At 43.3% G+C, this 21826-nt stretch overlaps 1 protein-coding gene and 1 long non-coding RNA gene across 2 annotated transcripts; both read right to left on the bottom strand.

The window, feature by feature from the left end:
- Positions 1-488: 488 nt before the first annotated feature.
- Positions 489-920, bottom strand: LOC117069877. Its single transcript, XR_004431699.1, has 2 exons — positions 742-920; positions 489-660 (listed from the first exon to the last, which is right to left on the bottom strand). It is a non-coding gene; the product is annotated as an uncharacterized LOC117069877 (long non-coding RNA).
- Positions 921-7036: 6116 nt separating this feature from the next.
- Positions 7037-7210, bottom strand: LOC117071424 (COP9 signalosome complex subunit 9-like). Its single transcript, XM_033191386.1, is given in 3 exon segments — positions 7037-7056; positions 7059-7079; positions 7082-7210. Coding segments are annotated over 3 exon segments (168 nt in total). The 5' UTR covers positions 7209-7210.
- Positions 7211-21826: the final 14616 nt, after the last annotated feature.

Genomic DNA, 21826 nt, shown 5'->3' with positions numbered 1-21826 from the left:
ATTCCACTCCTTCGAGACTATTGTTTCATTTCTCAGTCCCTCAAACCCTTTATTGGATGAACATGGAGTTCATGTTCATCCAATAAAAACTGCAACAGTTTTGCCGCCCGGGAGACATTTGGCAATGTATGAATCATTTTCAGCCTCTCATCTGGGAGAGAGGTGCCATTGGAATCTCCAGATGGTGGAGGGCACAGGTGAGTAGAGGCCAGGAATACTGCTAAACGCCTTACAATGGGCAGGACAGCGCCGCACAACAAAGAATTACCTGGCCTGAAATGTCTGGAGTGCTGAGGTTTAGAAACCTTTCGTGAGGAGAAGAAAAGCGACTTTTTTCAGAGCCCCATTTCTGAAGTGTCTTACCTAAGTAGCACTTTGTCCCTATTTTAACAGATAAGGAAACAGAGGTTCAAAGATGTTACATAATTTACAAAAGTCTCGTAGCTAGTAGCTCCCCTTCCTTGCCTTGTATCATAATTTTTGATTTATTGAAATCGCAAAGTATTTTATTCTTAAGCAATAGTATTCAAAGAACCCCATAGATCGTATACCAGAAATTATATTTTTTGCTCATTTGTGAGATTTAAATTTCAGTTAACTCCTTTACTGATTTATGCTTTCTCAGAACTTCAAATATCAGTGAGCTGATGGCATCCACATCTCTGTTTTTATCTCTGTTTTTACACCCATATATACAAAAGAATATATACGGCGAAATATCAGTGAGCTGATGGCATCCACATCTCTGTTTTTATCTCTGTTTTTACACCCATATATACAAAAGAATATATAGGGCATGAACAGGATGTGGTGGTGTGCATCCGTAGTCCCAGCTACTCCAGAGGCTGAGGCAGGAGGATCACTTGAGCCCACGAGGTTGAATGCAGCCTGGACAATAGAGCAAGACCCTGTCTCTCAAAAAAAAAAAAAAAGAATATGTAAGGCATAAATAAAAATAAACACTCATGGCTGGGCGTGGTGGCTTACACCTGTAATTCCAACATTTTGGGAGGCCTAGGCAAGTGGATCTTGAGCTTGAGCCCAGGAGTTTGAGACCAGCCTGTGCAACATGGCAAAAGCCTGTCTCTACAAAAAAATACTGAAAATTAGGCAGGCATGGTGGCATGTGCCTGTAGTCCCATCTACTCAGGAGGCTGAGGTAGGAGGATAACCTGAGCTTGGGAGGTAGCTGCTGTGAGCCATGATTGCATCACTGCACTCCAGTCTGGGCCACAGAGCAAGACCCTGTCTCAAAACAAACAAAAATTTAAAAAAATACTTATGTACACACCACTAATCTTAAGCATATGGCCCTCCCCGTTTTTCTTATCAGATTTCTGGTCAAATGTTTTCAGTGATTTTCTCCTGTACAACAAACTGCTGTATGTTTTATAAATTAGCAAAAAGTGAAATGTAAGCAATTATATAAAATCACAGAACACAAGACTTGTAAGAGGTACCCCCAGAGATCTCATACATTCCAGATATCCTCCTCCTTACCCACATTGGGCCATAAGAACCCAATTTCTCATTAATAGACAAAGTCGATCACTCTGGCCAGTACAGTTAACCCCTTTCTTTGCCTGTAGGTAGGTTCAGTTGGCAATGATGAGCCCAAGATAACCAGGAGACAGTCTCAACTTCTGGTTTAATGGAACCATTGGTATGTCCTTTGGTGATTTTTATTTATTTTTCTAGATTCTTAGAAGAAATGCTGCATTCACCAATATTCTTTTTTTTTTTTTTTTTTTGAGAGGGAGTCTTACTTTGTAGCCCAGGCTGGAATACAGTGGCGTGATCTCAGCTCACTGCAACCTCCACCTCCTGGGCTCCGATTAAGCAATTCTCCTGCCTCAGCCTCTTGAGTAGCTGGGATTACAGGTATGCGCCACCACACCCAACTAATTTTTGTATTTTCAGTAGAGATGGGGTTTCACCTTGTTGGCCAGGCTGGTCTTGAACTCCTGACCTTGTGGTCCACCCACCTCGGCCTCCCAAAGTGTTGAGATTACAGGTGTGAGCCACCACGTCCAACCAACAACAATATCCTCATTGGCACAGATAAGGCTATTATGTGGAAAAACATGGATGTCAATGATTCAGTTGAGAAATGATTCAGGAATGTTGGCCTGAACAAGAAGTTTAAGAATACTTTGGCCAGGCACAGTGGCTGACGCCTGTAATCCCAGCACTTTGGGAGGCTGAGGCGGGCAGATCACGAGGTCAGGAGTTCAAGACCAGCCTGGCCAACATAGTGAAACCCTGTCTCAGAAAAATACAAAAATTAGCCGGTGTGGTGGCACACGCCTGTAGTCCCAGCTACTCGGGAGGCTGAGACAGGATAATCACTTGAACCTGGGAGACAGAGATTGCAGTGAGCCGAGCTTGTGCCCATTGATCTCCAGCCTGGATGACAGAGCAAGACTCCATCCCCCTCAAAAAAAGAATACCTTAACCAATTTATTGGTTAAGGCAGAAGCTCTGCCTTCTGGGCTCAATTATATTTTCCTCTTAATGTTTGCACAGGAATTAGATATAACAATCCATGTCTAATTAAGTATAAAAGAGTTGTTTCACTAGGTATTACAAGTTCCAAGTGATAAGATATTATAGTTTTAAATTAGCCACATTGTTTCTTTCTTAGTGGTATATAAATTAATGGTGTGTCATACAATGGATGTGTCTAAGACTGGATGAAATATGATACAGGCTGGGCACAGTGGCTCATGCCTGTAATTCCAGCACTTTGGGAGGCTGAGGTGGGCAGATCACGAGGTCAAGAGATCGAGACCATCCTGGCCAACATGGTGAAACCCCATCTCTACTAAAAATACAAAAATTAGCTGGGCATAGTGGTGCACACCTGTAGTCCCAGCTACTCAGGAGGCTGAGGCAGGAGAATCACTGGAACCTGGGAGGTGGAGGTTTCAGTGAGCCAAGATCGCGCCACTGTACCCCAGCCTGGCAACAGAGCAAGACTCCATCTCAAAAAAAAAAAAGGCCAGGCGCGGTGGCTCAAGTCTGTAATCCCAGCACTTTGGGAGGCCAAGACGGGCGGATCACGAGGTCAGGAGATCGAGACCATCCTGGCTAACACGGTGAAACCCCGTCTCTACTAAAAATACAAAACTAGCCGGGCGAGGTGGCGGGCGCCTGTAGTCCCGGCTACTCGGGAGGCTGAGGCAGGAGAATGGCGTAAACCCGGGAGGCGGAGCTTGCAGTGAGCTGAGATCTGGCCACTGCACTCCAGTCCGGGCGACAGAGCGAGACTCCGCCTCAACAACAACAACAACAAAAAAAGGTAATATGGTACATACTTAATATGGTCTTAAAGTTATAATTCTCTGTTATTGTTTCAATGTCCCCTACAAAACTCACATTTAGATTTAATTGCCATGGTACAGTATTAAGAGGGGGAGGCCCTTAAGGGGTGATTAGGTCATGAGTGCTCTTCCCTCACATAATATGGATTAATGCTGTTACCATGGGAGTGGGTTCCTGATAAAAAGGATGAGTTCAGCTCCTCCCTCTCTTGCTTTCTCTTACACCACTCCTTCCATGTGATGCCTTCAGCCATGGGATGACCCTCAACAGACACTGGTACCATGCTCTTGCACTTCCCAGCCTCCAGAACTGTGAGCCAAATACACTTCCTTTTATATGAATTACCCATTCTTGGGTATTCTATTACAGTAGCAGAAAACAGGCTAAGACATTCTCTAAACATGTTTATAAATTATTTCATTTGATCCTCATATGAATCCTGTGACATAAAGTGGGCACTATTATTTCCATAATGCAAGTGAAACTCAAACAATTTTCCTTTTATTTTATTATTATTATTTTTTTTTTTTTTGAGACGGAGTCTCGCTCTGTCGCCCAGGCTGGAGTGCAGTGGCCGAATCTCAGCTCACTGCAAGCTCCGCCTCCCGGGTTTACGCCATTCTCCTGCCTCAGCCTCCCGAGTACCGGGACTACAGGCGCCCGCCACCTCGCCCGGCTAGTTTTTTTTGGATTTTTTACAGGCTTGAGCCACCGCGCCCAGCTTTCCTTTTATTTTTGAAACAAGGTCTCACTCTGTTGCCCAGGCTGGAGTATGGCTGCACAATCTCAGCTCACTGCAACCTCTGCCTTCTGGGCTCAAGCAATCCTCCCACTTCAGCCTCCCGAGTAACTGGGACTACAGGCGTGCACTACCACACCCAGCTAATTTTTTTGTATCTTTATTAAAGATGAGGTTTCACCACATTGCTCAGGCTAGTCTCAAACTCATGACTAGTCATGAGTTCAAGCCATCATGTGCCCACCTCAGCCTCCCAAATTGCTGGTATGATAGGCATGAGCCACTGTACCCAGCTGTACTTTTTCTTTTTTTTATGAATGAAGCTGTGTGTCTGTTCTCACACTGCTAATGAAGACATACCTGAGACTGGGTAATTTATAAAGAAAAGGAGGTGCTCATGCCTGTAATCCCAGCACTCTGGGAGCCAAGACAGGTGGATTACCTGAGGACCAGCCTGGCCAACACGGTGAAACCCCATCTCTACTAAAAAAATACAAAAATTTGCCAGGACTGGTGGTGGTGGGAGGCTGAGACAGGAGAATTGCTTGAACCTGGGAGACCGAAGTTTCAGTGAGCCGGGATCATGCCATTGCACTCCAGCCTGGGTGACAAGAGTGAAATTCCATCAAAAAAAAAAAAAAGCTGGGATCATGCCATTGCACTCCAGCCTGAGCAACAAGAGTGAAATTCCGTCAAAAAAAAAGAGAGAGAGAGAGAAAGAAAGAGAGAAAGAAAGAGGTTTAATAGACTCCTAGTTCCACATGACTGGACAGGCCTCACAATCATGGTGGAAGGCCAAGAAGGAGCAAAGTCATGTCTTACATGGCAGCAGGCAACAGGGCATGTGCAGGGGAACTCCCCTGTATAAAACCATCAGATTGACCAGGCATGGTGGCTCATGCCTGTAATCCCAGCACTTTGGGAGGCTGAGGTGGGCGAATCACTTGAGTTCAGGAGTTCGAGACCAGCCTGGCCAACATGGAGAAACCCTGTCTCTACTAAAAATACAAAAATTAGCCAGGTGTGGTAGTGGGCACCTGTAATCCCAGTGACTCAGGAGACTGAGGCAGGAGAATCACTTGAACCCAGGAGGTGGAGGTTGTAGTGAGCCGAGATCACGCCACTATACCCCAGCATGGGCAACACAGTGAGACACCATCTCAAAAACAAAAAACCTATCAGATCTCATGAGACTTATTCACTATCACAAGAACACCACAGGAAAACCCACCCCTATAATTCAGTTACCTCCCACTGGGTCCCTCCCATGACACGTGGGGATTATTACAATTCAAGGTGAGATTTGGATGGGGACATAGAGCCAAACCATATCACTCTTTTTTTTTTAATAGACATTTGAACTTAATAAGGCTGGGCGCAGCTCAGGCCTGTAATCCCAGCACTTTGAGTGGCCAAGATGGGCGGATCACTTGAGGCCGGTTTGAGACCAGCCTGGCCAACATAGTGAAACCCTGTCTCTACTAAAAAATACAAAAATTAGCCGGGTGTGGTGGTACACATCTGTAGTCCCAGCTACTCGGGAGGCTGAGGCAGGAGAATCACTTGAACCTGGGAGGTGGAGGTTGGAAAAACAAAACAAAACAAAACAAAAACCTTGAAATATTACAGAAATATAGAACAAAGAGTGATCAGTCTCCATATTTCTGCCTTCAAAGATAACCACCGTGTTAGTCCATTTTCACACTGCCATAAAGATACTACCTAAGACTGGGTAATTTATAAACAAAAGAGGTTTAATTGATTCAGTTCCACGTGGCTGGGGAGGCCTCAGGAAACTTACAGTCATGGCAGAAGGTGAGAGGAAGCAAGGCACACCTTCACAAGGCAGCAGGACGGAGACAGACAGAACAAACGGGAAACTGTCAAACACTTTCAAAACTATCAGCTCTCGTGAGAACTCCCTCACTATCAGAAGAACAGCATGGGGGAACCGCCCTCATGATCCAATCACCTCCCACCAGGTCCCTCCCTCAAGACCTGGGGGTTGCAATTTGAGATGAGATTTGGATGGAAACACAGAGCCAAACCATATCAACCACTGTTAACAGCTTGGTAGATGTTTCTTCAGATTGCCTGGTTTCATTTTCAGCCCTTCCATTTAGCTGACAGCCTTGGACAAATGGTTTGTCCTCACCTTGTCCCAGTTTTCTTATCTCAGTATAATAGTACAGGTTTTCAGAGTTTGATGAAGGTTTAATAAAATAACATATGTAAAGTGTTCAGCATTGTGCCTGACATATAGTACGTGCTTAATAAATGCTATTTGTGTACATATATTTGCTTATAGTCAGAATAAGTTTGCAATAACAACCTCCCAAATCTCTGTGACTTAACAAGTTTTTTTCTTGTCTTACACCAATTGTTAGGGCACTTTCTCCATGTAATCACTCAGAGATGGAGGCTAATGGCAGTTCCACCCTATTCTGGTCAAAATCTGAACTACATGACATCTTTAGTGACCAGAGTAGTGAAAAGGGACTGGAAAATCATACATGGAACTTTTACTGCCTCATCCCATAATTGACATACTTCCCTTCCGCTCACAATTTATTTGCCATATTAGTAATTGTAAGCCTGCCTAGGTACCAAGGTAGCAGGGAAATTCAGAGTAGAGAATATTTGGTGACTGCTTTACCTCTGTCACAATCCACATGTTTTTTCCCTAGTGTCATATAATACTGTCCAAACTGTGTTGTAATTTTTCTTTTTTTTTCTTTTTTTTGGCGTGTGACGTTGCTTTCTTTTAATTGAAGTGAAGACAAAACCTGGTCATGTTCAGAGATTAACAGCCTCATCCAGGTGGTCAAGTACAATTTTGTCTTTCTTGGTTAACTGGGCCCTAATTTCAAAGAATTTCCACATGTTCTTTAAAATCACCTGAAACTGTCATGCGCAGGCTCACGCCACGGCTCTGTATCAAGGGTTTGGCCCTGCCTGCAGCCAAACGGCATCTCACTGGATGTCATCATCTTGAAGAGATCTTCAAAACCATTTAAAATTCTGCATGAACAGCCTTTTCATTAGTTGCCAAGTCCATCAAGAACCTGGTGCTGCCTACCGCCTCGTGCAGGTCCACGTAGGGCCCGGCGACCTCGGGAAACACCTCGTCCACGGCCGGCTTCATCTCGGGCCTGTGGCGCTCTAGGCCCACTTCCGGCCACGGGGCAGCTTCCTATTTTTCTTTTTTTTTTTTAACAACTCTCCATATTAATATTCATTCACTCATTGACTGTTAAGCCCTTCTACGTATCAGGAATTGTACTAGGTACTAGGACATATCAGTGAAGAAAACATTTGATAATCCTTGCCTTCATGTAGTTCATTAGACTGTGAACAGATCAGAAAAAAAATTTTTTTAAATTATAAAATGTTAGAAGGTGATCAAAGTTATGGTGAAAAATAGGAAAGAGAAGAAGTGTTGAGGTGCAGTGTTAAATAGAATAGTCAGAGAAGACCTCTCTGAAATGTCATTTGAGTTAAATTCTGAAAGGTGTGAGGAAGTGAGCCTTGTGACTATGTCTAGAGGAAGAGCATTCCAAGAAAATAAAACCGTCAGAGTGACTTGGTGACGCCTGAACATGCATTTTACTATTTTTGTACATGTCTGAAATTTTCCATGAAAAAAATTAAAAACTGGCTCAAGCCTGTAATCCCAGCACTTTGGGAGGCCGAGACGGGCAGATCACGAGGTCAGGAGATGGAGACCATCCTGGCTAACATGGTGAAACCCCGTCTCTACTAAAAAATACAAAAAATTAGCCGGGTGAGGTGGCGGGCGCCTGTAGTCCCAGCTACTTGGGAGGCTGAGGCAGGAGAATTGCTTGAACCCGGGAGGCGGAGGTTGCAGTGAGCTGAGATTGTGCAGCTGAACTCCAGCCTGGGTGACAGAATGAGACTCATCTCAAAAAAAAGAAAAAAGAAAAAAAAGTCTTACCAATGTACCGCCTCAGAAACAATGTTTTAACTTGTTTCCCCACACCCTCCTTAAATTAACTCTGGCTCCAGACATTGCTAGTTTTTACTGCATCATTGTTTCTCATATGCTAATTTCATCTTTCCAATTATTTGCTAAATTCTTAATCATGTCTTATCTTTTTTTATTCCCGCCTTTGTATGATTTCCTTCAAAGTGATTGGACATATAATAAATTGTCTATTAAAAAATAGTAAATTGAGAAGTAAAATTTAAGTGATGGCTTTACTAAATATGTCAGTGCCTAATAATTCTTACAGCATTTTACTATGTTGAGGATGTAAAAAAGCAGGTTGCAGAAAATATTGTATCTACAAGCAATTTAAAATTTTTTAGCATTAGGGCTGGGAGCAGTGGCTGACGCCTATGATCCCAGCACTTTGGGAGACTGAGGCAGGCGGATCGTGAGGTCAGGAGATGGAAACATCCTGGCCAACATGGTGAAAACCATCTGTACTAAAAAAATATATATATACAAAAATTAGCCAGGCATGGTGGCGTGCGCCTGTGGTCCCAGCTACTCAGGAGGCTGAGGCGGGGGAATCACTTGAACCCGGGAGGCAGAGGTTACAGTGAACTGAGATTGCACCACTCTACTCCAGCCTGGGCAACAGAGCGAGATTCCGTCTTAAAAAAAAAAAAAAAAAGCCGGGCGCGGTGGCTCACGCCTGTAATCCCAGCACTTTGGGAGGCAGAGGCGGGCGGATCACAAGGTCAGGAGATCGAGACCACAGTGAAACCCCGTCTCTACTAAAAATACAAAAAAATTAGCCGGGCGCGGTGGCGGGCGCCTATAGTCCCAGCTACTCAGGAGGCTGAGGCAGGAGAATGGCGTGAACCCAGGAGGCGGAGCTTGCAGTGAGCTGAGATCCGGCCACTGTACTCCAGCCTGGGCGGCAGAGCGAGACTCCGTCTCAAAAAAAAAAAAAGTTTTTAGCATTAAAGTACTGATACTGCCAGACACCATGGTTCACACCTGTAATCCCAGCACTTTGAGAGGCTGAGGTGGGAGGATCACTTGAGCCTAAGAGTTTGAGACCAGCCTGAGCAATACAGTAAGGCTCCATCTCTACAAAAAATAAAAAAACAAAATTAGCCAAGCATGGTGCTACAAGCCTGTAGTCCCAGCTACTCAAGAGGCTGAGGTGGGATTGATCATACTACTGCACTCCAGCCTGAGCAACAGAGCAAACCCTATCTTCTCAAAAAAAAAAAAAAAGTTGGTTCAAAAATACTTTGGATATTTTTTTCAAGTAATTGGACAGATGCAAGGTACAACTGGAAAAGAAACCTTTCTTAGTCACATACTTATAATTCTTTCACTTAAATTTATTCTTTTTTTTTTTTGAGACGGAGTCTTGCTCTGTCACCCAGGCTGGAGTGCAATGGCACGATCTCGGCTCGCTGCAATCTCCGCCTCCCGGGTTCAAGTGATTCTCCTGCCTCAGCTTCCTGAGAAGCTAGGATTACAGGCGCACGCCATCATGCCCGGCTAAGTTTTGTACTTTTAGTAGAGACAGGGTTTCACCATGTTGGTCAGGCTGGTCTCGAACTCCTGACCTCGTGATCTGCCTGCCTCAGCCTCCCAAAGTGCTGGGATTATAGGAGTGAGCCACCACACCCAGCTTAAATTTATTCTTTTGGGCCAGGCACGGTGGCTCACACATGTAATCCCAGCACTTTGAGAGGTCAAGGCAGGCAGATCACATGAGGTCAGGAGTTTGAGACCAGCCTGGCCAACATGGAGAAACTGCATCTCTACTAAAAATACAAAAATGAGCTGAGTGTGGTTGCGTGCGCCTGTAATTCCAGCTGCTTTGGAGGCTGAGGCATGAGAATTGCTTAAACCCAGGAGGCAGAAGTTGCAGTGAGCCGGAAGTTGCAGTGAGCTGGGATCGTGCCGCTGCACTCCAGCCTAGGTGACAAGAGTGCAACTCTGTCTTAAATAAATAAATAAATTATTTTTTCAGTCTACTTACTGTTGCCATAGAAACAGGCTACACTGCATAAACATTTTGAGTAAATTCTACATTTTTTGCTTAAGATGCCCGAGAGTCTCAACAATTAGATGATTGTGATTGAAGCAAAAAATGAAATCAGCCTCATTCAGTTCAGAGAGTTTGGTCAACTCCCTAAACCTTATTTAACTTGATTGTGAGGTCACTCCCAGACACCACTGGGAGTTTCTCTAAAAGAGCACTCACTTAGAACCACCCTGCATTGAAGGGAAGTGGTGACAAGCTGCTCAAGTAGTAAGGAAGAACTCTTGTCACAGACAAATTTGTCAGTGTTAGTCACACAACTAGAACATAATGTTTAAAGGAAAATGTATGACATTGCTGGAAAGCTATGTCGGAAGAACTACGGCCAAAGCAAAGAGAATTACAAACATAGGAAGAATTGCACTTTCATGACATGAATAACTTAGAAGACTGGTATACAAAAAAAAGTTCTGTGTTTTGTTTTCAGTTTGGTTTTCATAATTTAGTTCACCCTAATTGTAATCTATTTGATATGAGGCAAAATCCCTATTTTGAGAACAATGTTGTTACCTTAGAAAGGAAGGGTTAGAGCATTATGGGACATGCAGCTGGAAACATTTTTAGGATTTGGAATGATTCATTTTTTAGTATAAGACTCTCTGGGCCGGGCGCGGTGGCTCAAGCCTGTAATCCCAGCACTTTGGGAGGCCGAGACGGGCGGATCACGAGGTCAGGAGATCGAGACCATCCTGGCTAACACGGTGAAACCCCGTCTCTACTAAAAAATACAAAAAAACTAGCCGCGCGAGGTGGTGGGCGCCTGTAGTCCCAGCTACTTGGGAGGCTGAGGCAGGAGAATTGCTTGAACCCGGGAGGCGGAGGTTGCAGTGAGCTGAGATCCGGCCACTGCACTCCAGCCTGGGCAACAGAGCAAGACTCCGTCTCAAAAAAAAAAAAGACTCTCTAAGCATAGCCTTTATCTAATCATAAAAACAGTTTTACAATAGTGGCCATAACTCAATGTCAAACACAGAAAACGTGGCATAATCATAATTTAACGATCACCCAAGTTCCTTTGAGACCATAAATGGTAGTTTTCATCTCTGAACCTCAGTTTTCTCATCTGAAAAATGGAAACACAAAATACCTTTTTTGCGTTTTGTGTTTTGTTTTCTTTTGTTTGTGTTGTGTTGTTGTTGGTTTTTTTGTTTGTCTTTGTTTTGAGACAGGGTCTGACTCTATCACCAATCCTGGAGTACAGCTCACTGCAGCCTCGACCTCCCAAGCTCAGGCTATCCTCTCACTTCAGCCTGAGATATCAAAGCTAAAACATGAAAAACGAAGAAGACTTGCCTAAGAAACTTCTTAGTTGGCTAAGAGGGGAAAGTAGTTTAGGAAGAGGATCCAGCATTGAATTGATTTTGAAGTAGTGTCGAAAGGAAAGCCAACATGGCTACATTGTAGAGAGACAGGATCCAGATCTTGGAGGCTTTATAAAGGATTTGGCCTTTGTACTGAAGGTAATGAAAAGGCATCTAAGTTTTTTGTTTGTTTCTTTGCTTTTTGGTTTATATATTTAAGCGGGGAAGTGACATGATCACTTGCATTTTAAAAAGAACATTCTGGGCACTACGTACAGAGTGGAGGAGAAAATGGCGCACAAACACTGTAATATATATATGGGTAAACAAATTAGGAGGCAGCTGGAGGAAATGGATCGGGGATTGACAGAGAAGGGGGAAAATATGGACTGATTCATGAGATATTTAAGAAATAGGATCAGTAGATTGTGAGGTAAGGATGAATGAATCAAGGATGACTTTCAGATTTTTGGCTTAAGCTAATGGGTGGAGGCCATTTACTTAAATAGGGAATACTCAAGGAGGAGAAGGCTTGGGAAGGAGAATAGTGAATCACAGTTGATCGGAACATAGCATACACAATAAACCAGTGAGAGTACTAAAATCTCAGGGTGCAAATCGCATATATATGTGTGCAAATACAGATTCTTATAAAAATCATACTTATGGCTTGCTCTCTACATCTTGCTTTATAAGTTCTGGATGATTCTTTCCTTTCAATAGTCTCTTCCAATCCTATTCACGGGCATTTCTGATCTTTTCAGACCAGGTCTTGGGTGTTGTAGTGGCTGGAGCTTCAAACTGCACACTTTGGAGACTTTTCTTTTCTCTAGATTTCAAAACTTCTTGTTTTCTCTTATCCTTTGGCCTTGCACTTAGGATCTGATTTCATCTAAAGATTGTTTCCACAGTTTGATCTTGTTAAAGTTCTTATACTTTTTATTTTCTTTATTAGATTCTGTAACAATATACTCAATTACTTTCTATTGTCTTCCCTATGTTGTACCAACCTTCAAAACCAAATATAAAACAAGAAAACTATTTTGAAGGAAAAAGCATATTTTATCACAAGCTATTATTGCTAATGGTTATGGGGGACACCTGTTTTACAGTAACAAAACAGGGTTTAACTGAATTCTTTCAGTCTTCTTAAAAGATACAGCTCAAAACAATAATATAGAAAAGTTGAAAACAGAGTAAGGAAGAGAATAGCAGGCAAATACTCAACAACAGAAAGCCAGTATCGATCTATTAATATCAGAAAAAAGCAATATTTTAAGGCAAAAGCATTACTAAAGATAAAAAGGGTCACTAGATAATGATAAAAGAATCCAAATCCAAGGATGACAGGATTTAGAGAAAATCCCACAATCATAATGAGAGATGTTAACATCTATTTCTTAGTGATAGGTCAAGCAGACAAAAAGATAAAATCAGCCGGGCAGATGGCTCACGCCTGTAATCCTAGTGTTTTGGGAGGCCGAGGTGGAAGGATCCTTTGAGTCCAGGAGTTCGAGACCAGCCTGGCAACACAGCCCGATCCTCCCTCTACAAAAAATAAAAAGTAAACATCAGCCAGGGGTGATGGCATGTGCCTGCAGTCCCAGTTACTTGGGAGGTTGAGGTGAGAGGATCACTTGAGCCCAGAAGTTCAAAGTTACAGTGAACTATGATCCTTCTACTGCACTCCAGTCTGGGTAACAGAGTGATACCCTGTCTCAAGAAAGAAAGAAAAAATTCCTTCAAACAATCAAGTTGATCAGCAACTAACCTAACTATAATACTAACCTGTGGGCCAATATAAACTTCAAAACTCTGAAAAAAGACAACAAAATTTAAATACTTAACAACGTAACATTTAATGTCTGATATCCAACAAGAAATTATCAGACATAGAAAAAAAGCAGCAGGGCCTGGGCTCGGTGGCTTATGCCAGTAATCCCAGCACTTTGGGAGTGAGGCTGGCAGATCACAAGGTCAGGAGTTTGAGGCCAGCCTGGCCAACATAGTGAAACCCCCATCTCTACTAAAAATACAAAAAAATTAGCTGAGTGTGGTGGCGGGAGCCTGTAATCCCAGCTACTTGGGAGGCTGAGGCAGGAAAATCACCTGAACCTGGGAGGTGGAGGTTGCAGTGAGCTGAGATTGAACTCCAGCCCAGGTGACAGTGCAAGACTCTGTCTCAAAAAAAAAATACAAAAAACAGCAGCAGGCCACACACGGTGGTTCATGCCTATAATCCCAGCACTTTGGGAGGCCGAGGTGGGCAGATCATGAGGTCAGGAGTTCGAGACCAGCCTGGCCAATATGGCGAAACCTCATCTCTACTAAAAATACAAAAATCAGCTGGGTGTGATGGCACATGCCTATACTCCCAGCTACTTGGGAGGCTGAGGCAGAAGAATCGCTTGAACCCCATAGGCGGAGGTTGCAGTGAGCCAAGATCAAGCCATTGCACTCTAGCCTGGCAACAGAGGAAGACTCCATCTCAAAAAAAAAAAAAAAGAAAAGAAAAAGAAAAGAAAAAAAGCAGCAAATTGTGAACCAGAAAACTATATCTATGTAGACACAGTTTAATATTAACATTAACATTATAATACACAATGTTCAAATATATAAACATTGTATATATATAGTATATATCATATGTACATACACCCATTTATATTTTTCTTCCAGTGCTTTTCACCTTGGCTAACTTCAATGCTAATGCCCCGAGAGAGATGATATTGGTTCAGAGTGTTACAGAAATAAAGATACAGCAAGGCAGGTGGCTTCAAAATATATTTCATGCTAGATTGGGGAAAAGGGACATCTTCGTGGGCTGTAAATTTCTCTCCATTTTTTTTTTTTTTTTAATGAGAAATCTCATACAGGGAAGACAAATTTTAGTTTAAAAGTCTCACTAGTAGTACACAGCAGTCTCATCCAAATGCTGGTGAAACTTCAGAACATGATCATGCTAAAAGAGCATTTATTCTCCCCACACAAGTATTACAGAGTCTTCTGCTGTTAACATCTATTGGGATTGGCATTCCCAATCACCCTTCCTAGTTCCTGGGATATTCCCTCCCATCTACAGTGGGAAGTATGAAATTACTAATAAGCAGAACTGTGGTTCTCAAATGTGGTCCTGAGACCGGCAGCATCCGCATCATCTGGGAATTTATTAGAAATATAAATTACTGGATTCCATCCCACACTTAAAATTTTTTGTATTTTTGGTTGAGACAGCGTTTCGCTGTGTTAGCTAGGATGGTCTCGATCTCCTGACCTTGTGATCCGCCTGCCTTGGCCTCCCAAAGTGCTGGGAGTACAGGTGTGAGCCACTGCACCTGGCCATCCCACACTTACTGAATCAGAAACTGTAGGAGTAGATTCTAGGAGTTTGTGTTTTAATAAGCACTTCGGGTTATTCAAAAGCTTGTTCAAATTTAAGAACTACCAAATTAGAAAATATTAGTGTACTAGCGGACATTAATGTCATGGACCCATGATCTTCCTGAGGGAATTTTTCAGGAAGATACGAAAAAGAATATAGAACAACTGCAACCAGACAAGTAGAACACCTGGATATGCAAAAATAGGCCATCTGAGCCTCTTTGAGGATAGTCATGGACAGCTTTCAGTGTTACAATGTGCCCTTTCTTTCTTTCCTTCTGTCTTTCTTTACCATCTGAGACGTGGAGATATACTCATATCCTTCTCTGTATTATTGCTACTACTATGGCAAGAGGCACAAAGGAAAGTAGAAAAGAAAAAGAAAGACCTATCTTCTTTCTTTTTAGAAAGTGTTTAATAATTTCCAGCTGAAGTGAGTATTTGATATTTGCTCTTGTCTTTGCACCTCTCCATTCTCCTAACCGTAATTATAAGTCAGGAGTGTGAGGATGGTGGAATATAAGAATCACCTACAGGGAGCTTTATCTGAATATATATCTCACGCCCCCTCACTAACTGAGATGTTGACAGAGCAGTATGGGTGGATTAGTACATATATGCTGGCAAAACTTCCTGTGATTCCAACCTACTTTTATCCTCAGCTCTCCCTATACCCCACCAGTTATCTTGGCCTTTTGTCAATGCAGGAGGAACTGTCAGGATCACCGAATTTATCTTCTATCCCCTAGTACTTACTAATATGCACCTACTACAACTTAGTGCCATCCTGTGAGATGTGGGCTCTGCCCTCGATAATTTTTTTTTTTTTTTTTTTTTTTAAAGACTGAGTCTGGCCCTGTCGCCCAGGCTGGAGTACAATGGCGTGATCTCGGCTCACTGCAACTTCCGCCTCCTGGGTTCAAGCCATTCTCCTGCCTCCGCCTCCCGAGTAGCTGGGATTACAGGCGCCACCATGTCCGGCTAATTTTTTGTATCTTTAGTAGAGATGGGGATTCACCATATTGGCCAAGCTGGTCTCGAACTCCTGACCTTGTGATCCACCCGCTTCGGCCTCCCAAAGTGCTGGGATTACAGGCCTGAGCCACTGCTTCTGGCCGAGAAGTTTATATTGTAATTTACTACACAAAAGAAACAAACAGGCCGGGCGTGATAGCTCACGCCTGTAATCCCAGCACTTTGGGAGGCCGAGACGGGCGGATCACAAGGTCAGGAGATAGAGACCATCCTGGCTAACACGGTAAAACCTCTACTAAAAATACAAAAAAGTAGCCAGGTGTGGCGGTGGGCGCCTGTAGTCCCAGCTACTCGGGAGGCTGAGGCAGGAGAATGGCGTGAACCCGGGAGGCGGAGCTTGCAGTGAGCCGAGATCGCGCCACTGCACTCCAGCCTGGGCAACAGAGGGAGACTTTGTCTCAAAAAAAAAAAAAAAGAAACAACCAATGAAAAGTATTGGACTAAATGCAGTCAAGTGCTATATGGTGTGATACAGACTTTAGGACTATGACATCTGGAGAAGAACAAGATCTAGGTTTCCCACTCACTTTTACAACACTGTCTTCTCATCTTGGAATTTTTGGGGTCAGATGGCCCAAGCTGCCAAAAGGACAAATAGACACTCACATTCCACTCATGTATGTGAACAGAAAATGTAGAAGGGAAGAGTAACAGCAATTGCTTTGTGAAACGCATCTGAAAATTACGGATGAAGTAGGGGCCAAAACAGGCCAAGAACAAAAACAAGAAGCCTTTTGATGTAGGGCCGCTGAGCGACCTGTGGTTATTTCGTGCTCCTCCATCCCCTTCCTGTTGCCGGATCCTCGGCCATTTTGCTTTTGGTTTATTTTTTCAGCAGTGAACAAGTGGGACAAGAATAAACTTCAGTGCAATTTATCTTGTACTCCTTAACAGTAAAAGGTTTAGTGATGAGAACATTTCAAAATATTGACTAAGCTTTATGTAGGATATACTGTGGAATGAAAAACAAAATAACAAGGTGAGAATAGTACACACACACATACACACACACACACACACATATATATATTTCTGTTAAAGGGGGAAAATAATATATTTAACAAACATTTTTGGGAAGATACCCAAGAAACTGGCAGTATTAGTGGCAGTCACTGGGTGACTGACCAAATGGGCAGGGCAAAAAGGGAGTTTTCAGTGAAAACTCTTATATTTCTTGAATTTTGAACCACTGGTTTGTATGACCTATTTTTAAAAAATAAATCAGGCCGGGCGCGGTGGCTCAAGCCTGTAATCCCAGCACTTTGGGAGGCCGAGATGGGCGGATCACGAGGTCAGGAGATCGAGACCATCCTGGCTAACACTGTGAAACCCCGTCTCTACTAAAAAAAATACAAAAAACTAGCCGGGCGAGGTGGCGGGCGCCTGTAGTCCCAGCTACTCGGGAGGCTGAGGCAGGAGAATGGCGTGAACCCGGGAGGCGGAGCTTGCAGTGAGCTGAGATCTGGCCACTGCACTCCAGCCCGGGCAACAGAGTGAGACTCCGTCTCAACAAAAAAAAAAAAAAAAAAAAAAAAAAAAAAAAAATCAAAAATTTTAAAGTATTGGCTAAGAGGAGATCTAGGAATCTCAGTCCTTTCACCTAAGAGGCATCATGGTGTAATAGAAAGAGCGTTGTTTTGGGGGTAAAAAACGAACCTGGTTTTGAAACCTGGTCTGCTATTTACTAGTTCCATGACCTTGGCCACGTTCCTTAAGTTAGCTGAATCTCATTTTGGGCATTAATAAAGTGGCATAACAAAAGCTACTTTGTGAGGATTTGACATTATATAAAGCTACCTTGTGCTTACTAAATGGTAGCTATTATTCTGTGGATTTCCATTATCCCTGCTATCCATTACTACCAATTAGGAGCTGGATGGTGATTAAAGGAAACTCGAGTTATGAATGAGGTCTCAGAGAGTCTTAATTTACAAATATCAACTAAAACCTGCAGCAGAAAAACAACATTACAAAAAAAATTTTTATTCAGGCATTTTTTGAGTCTAGGTAAGTGCCAGGGCTTTTTGAGGCTTCTAGCAATCAGTGACATTTAATGATGACCAGCTCCATAATGCAATCTAATATTGGTTCTCCTTTCTTCCTCGCTTCATTACCCTTGCCCTATCCCTGTTTCTTGGAACTGCTCTCCCTAATAAAGTAATAGCACATAAGCCTTTTGCCTCAGACCGTGCTTTCTGGAGAAACACAAGCTAAAACTAGGATCTGCCTAATCCCACTGAAGACAGTCAGGGACTGCATAGCAGATGCTACTGGTGTCCTTCCCATGTGCTTTTAGGCCTTAATATTAATAGGGCTTGCTGACCAGGAGTGGTGGCTCATGCCTGTAATCCCTTCAAGCACTTTGGGAGGCTGAGGTGGGAGAATCACTTGAGCCCAGGAATTCAAGACCAGCCTGGGCAACATGGTGAAACCCCGTCTCTACTGAAAAAAAATACAAAAATTAGCCGGGCATGGTGGCACGTGCCTATAGCTACTTAGGAGGCTGAGGTGGGAGGATTGCTTGAGCCCGGAAGTTGGAAGTTGCAGTGAGCTGAGATGGCGCCCAGCATCGGAGACTCTGTCTCAAAAAAAAAAAAAAGTTGGCTTTCCCCAAAATTTGCATCTTTTGCTTTATGAGAGGGCTTTCTTTGCCATCCTCAAATAATACTTTATCCCATTCTGTGGGCTGTCTTTTCATTTTCTTAATGGTGTGGTTTGTGGCACAAAAGATTTTAATTTTAATGAAGTCCAATTTAGCAATTCTATTTTCATCACATGTGCTTTTAGTGAGATTTACTCCTATGTTTCCCTTCTAGTAGTTTTAGGGTTTTTTGGTTTTTGGTTTTTTTTTTTTACATTTAGGTATATGATGTACTCCTACTAATTATTTATGTATGGTTGAGGTAGGTGTTCAATTTCAATCTTTTGCATGTGGATATCCAGTTGTCCCAGCAATAGTTGAAAAGACAATTTTTTCCTCATTCAATTATTTTGGCAATCTTCTGGAAAATCAGTTGACTGTAAATACAAGGGTTTACTTCTGGACTCTCCATTTTATTCCATTCATTTGTATGTTTATCTATGTGCCAGTACCACTGTCTGTATTACCATAGTTTTGTAAAAGGAAAAAGAGACCATTTTTCCTCTCTACTCAACACACTTGCAACATGCTTCTGTGACCAGACATGTGCGGGTTCTTCCCCACACCAAGGAATTCTTCAGCAGACACCAACTGAGTGTCCTAGAATTCAATTTAATTCTGATACTATCTACTTGGAGAGAGTGTCAGATCCCACAGGTTAAGGGCTCGGTGCCACAGGACTGGCCCCCACCTCCCCACTTCAGACACTACTCGAAAGTCCCAGGCTGTGACCTGTACTTCTGATCTACCACCTACAAATCAGGGTTCCCACAATGCCCCTCATTGTGCTCAATAATGTGCTTGGATGGCTCACAGAACTTAGGGAAACACTTTACTTGCGTTTTTTGGTTTATTATGAAGAATATTACAGGCTAGGAGCTGTGGCTCACACCTGTAATCCCAGCACTTTGGGAGGCCGAGATGGGCGGATCACTTGAGGCCAGGGGTTGGAGACCAGCCTGGCCAACGTGGTGAAACCCCGTCTCTACTAAAAATACAAAAGTTAGCGGGGAGTGGTGGCTCACGCCTGTGGCCCCAGTTGCTTGGGAGAGTGAGGCAGAATTGCTTGAATCTGGGAAGCGGAGGTTGTAGTGAGCCAAGATCGCACCAGACTTGGTCTCAAAAATAAAATGAAATAAAATAATAAAATAAAATAAAAGAATATTACAGGCCGGGCGCGGTGGCTCAAGCCTGTAATCCCAGCACTTTGGGAGGCCAAGACGGGCGGATCACGAGGTCAAGAGATCGAGACCATCCTGGTTAACACGGTGAAACCCCGTCTCTACTAAAAAAATACAAAAAACTAGCCAGGCGAGGTGGCTGGCGCCTGTAGTCCCAGCTACTCGGGAGGCTGAGGCAGGAGAATGGCGTGAACCCGGGAGGCGGAGCTTGCAGTGAGCTGAGATCCGGCCACTGCACTCCAGCCTGGGCGACAGAGCGAGACTCCGTCTCAAAAAAAAAAAAAAAAAATTATAAAGGACACAGATGAATAGCCAGATTAAGAGTTACATAGGGCAAGATCTGAAAGTGTCTCCAGCACAACGGTTTTTTTTTTTTTTTTTTTGAGACAGAGTTTCGCTCCTGTCACCCAGGCTGGGGTGCAATGGCACAATCTTGGCTCACTGCAGCTTCTGCCTCCCGGGTTCAAGTGATTCTCTTGCCTCTGCCTCCCGAGAAGCTGGGATTACAGGCGCCTGCCACCACGCCCAGCTAGTTTTTGTATTTTTAGAAGAGATGGGGTTTCGCCATGTTGGCCAGGCTGGTCTCAAACCCCTGACCTCAGGTGATCTGCCCACCTCGGCCTCCCAAAGTACTGGGATCACAGGCGTGAGCCACCGTGCCCAGCTGAGCACAGGGGTTTCTATTCCAGTGGAGATGAGGTGGGACACCTTATCAGCACTGTGGATGCCTTCACCAACCCAAAAATCAAATCTCTTTATCCAAGGGTTTTCATAAGGCCTGATCTCCAGTACCCCCTCTAATACTCCCCCATTTCCTTGAGGTTGGTGTTTAGAGCTGAATTTCATCCTTCTAATAATATAATCATATGGTCTTTCTGGTGGCTAGCCCTATCCTGAGGTTATCTAGGGGTTCCACTCTAAGTCATCTCATTAGCATAAAATGGAGACAAAGGCCAAAAAAATACATTTCTTGTTATACACATTTGAAATTGGAATGTGTGGGTTCTCCAACTTTGGTCTTCTTTTTCAAGACTGGGCTATCATTTTTTTTAAATTTACGTTTTTTGGATCTTTTTAAATAAATCTTTTCTTACTCCAAATCCATCAAATATTTTTCAATATAGTTTTCTATAAGTTTTTTACTTGGCTGTCACACTCAGGCCTTTCATCTATTTGGAATTTATTTTAGTGCACAGTGGAAGGTCTTGGTCTAATGTCATGCTTTTAAATTGTATTAGCACATTTTTTAAAAGTCCATTCTTTCTTCCACTAATATACAAAGTAAGCCTATCACAAAACAAGTTTCCAGTAGGTAAGGATCTGTTTGGGTTTATGATTCTCTTTGGCCATTTTTTCTTTCCCTGAACCAATACCACACTGCCTTAATTACTATGGCTTTTTTTTTTTTTTTTTTTTGAGATGGAATATCACTCTGTCACCCAGGCTGGAGTGCGACAGAGTGGTGCAATTTCAGCTCACTGCAACCTCTGCCTCCCAGGTTCAAGCAATTCTTCTGCCTCAGCCTCCTGAGTAGCTGGGGCTACAGGTGTGCACCACTACACCTCTCTAATTTTTGTATTTTTAGTAGAGACGGGGTTTCGCCATATTGGCCAGGCTGGTCTCAAACTCCTGACCACGTGATCTGCCCTCCTCAGCCATTATAGCCTTTTAATAAGGTAATCTAGTAAGGTAAATCTCCCTATCTTGTTCATCTTTAGAAGTGTGTTTCTGGATCTTTTTTTTTTTTTTTTGAGACGGAGTCTCGCTCTGTCGCCCAGGCTGGAGTGCAGTGGCCGGATCTCAGCTCACTGCAAGCTCCGCCTCCCGGGTTCACGCCATTCTCCTGCCTCAGCCTCCCGGAGTAGCTGGGACTACAGGCGCCAGCCACCTCGCCCGGCTAGTTTTTGTATTTTTTTTTTTAGTAGAGACGGGGTTTCATCGTGTTAGCCAGGATGGTCTCGATCTCCTGACCTCGTGATCCGCCCGTCTCGGCCTCCCAAAGTGCTGGGATTACAGGCTTGAGCCACCGCGCCCGGCCTGTTTCTGGATCTTATATATAAATGTTAGAGTTTGACAACTTTCACAAAAACAAAACAAAAACTTTGGATTTTGATTGAAATTACATTGAATCTATAGATCAATTTGAGAAGAATTGGCTTTACAAAATATATTGGCTGGGCATGGTGGCT

This window comes from Trachypithecus francoisi, unplaced genomic scaffold, assembly GCF_009764315.1.
Source record: "Trachypithecus francoisi isolate TF-2019V2 unplaced genomic scaffold, Tfra_2.0 Lachesis_group3, whole genome shotgun sequence".
Lineage (NCBI taxonomy): Eukaryota > Metazoa > Chordata > Mammalia > Primates > Cercopithecidae > Trachypithecus > Trachypithecus francoisi.
This window is presented reverse-complemented; position numbering and strand designations above follow the sequence as displayed.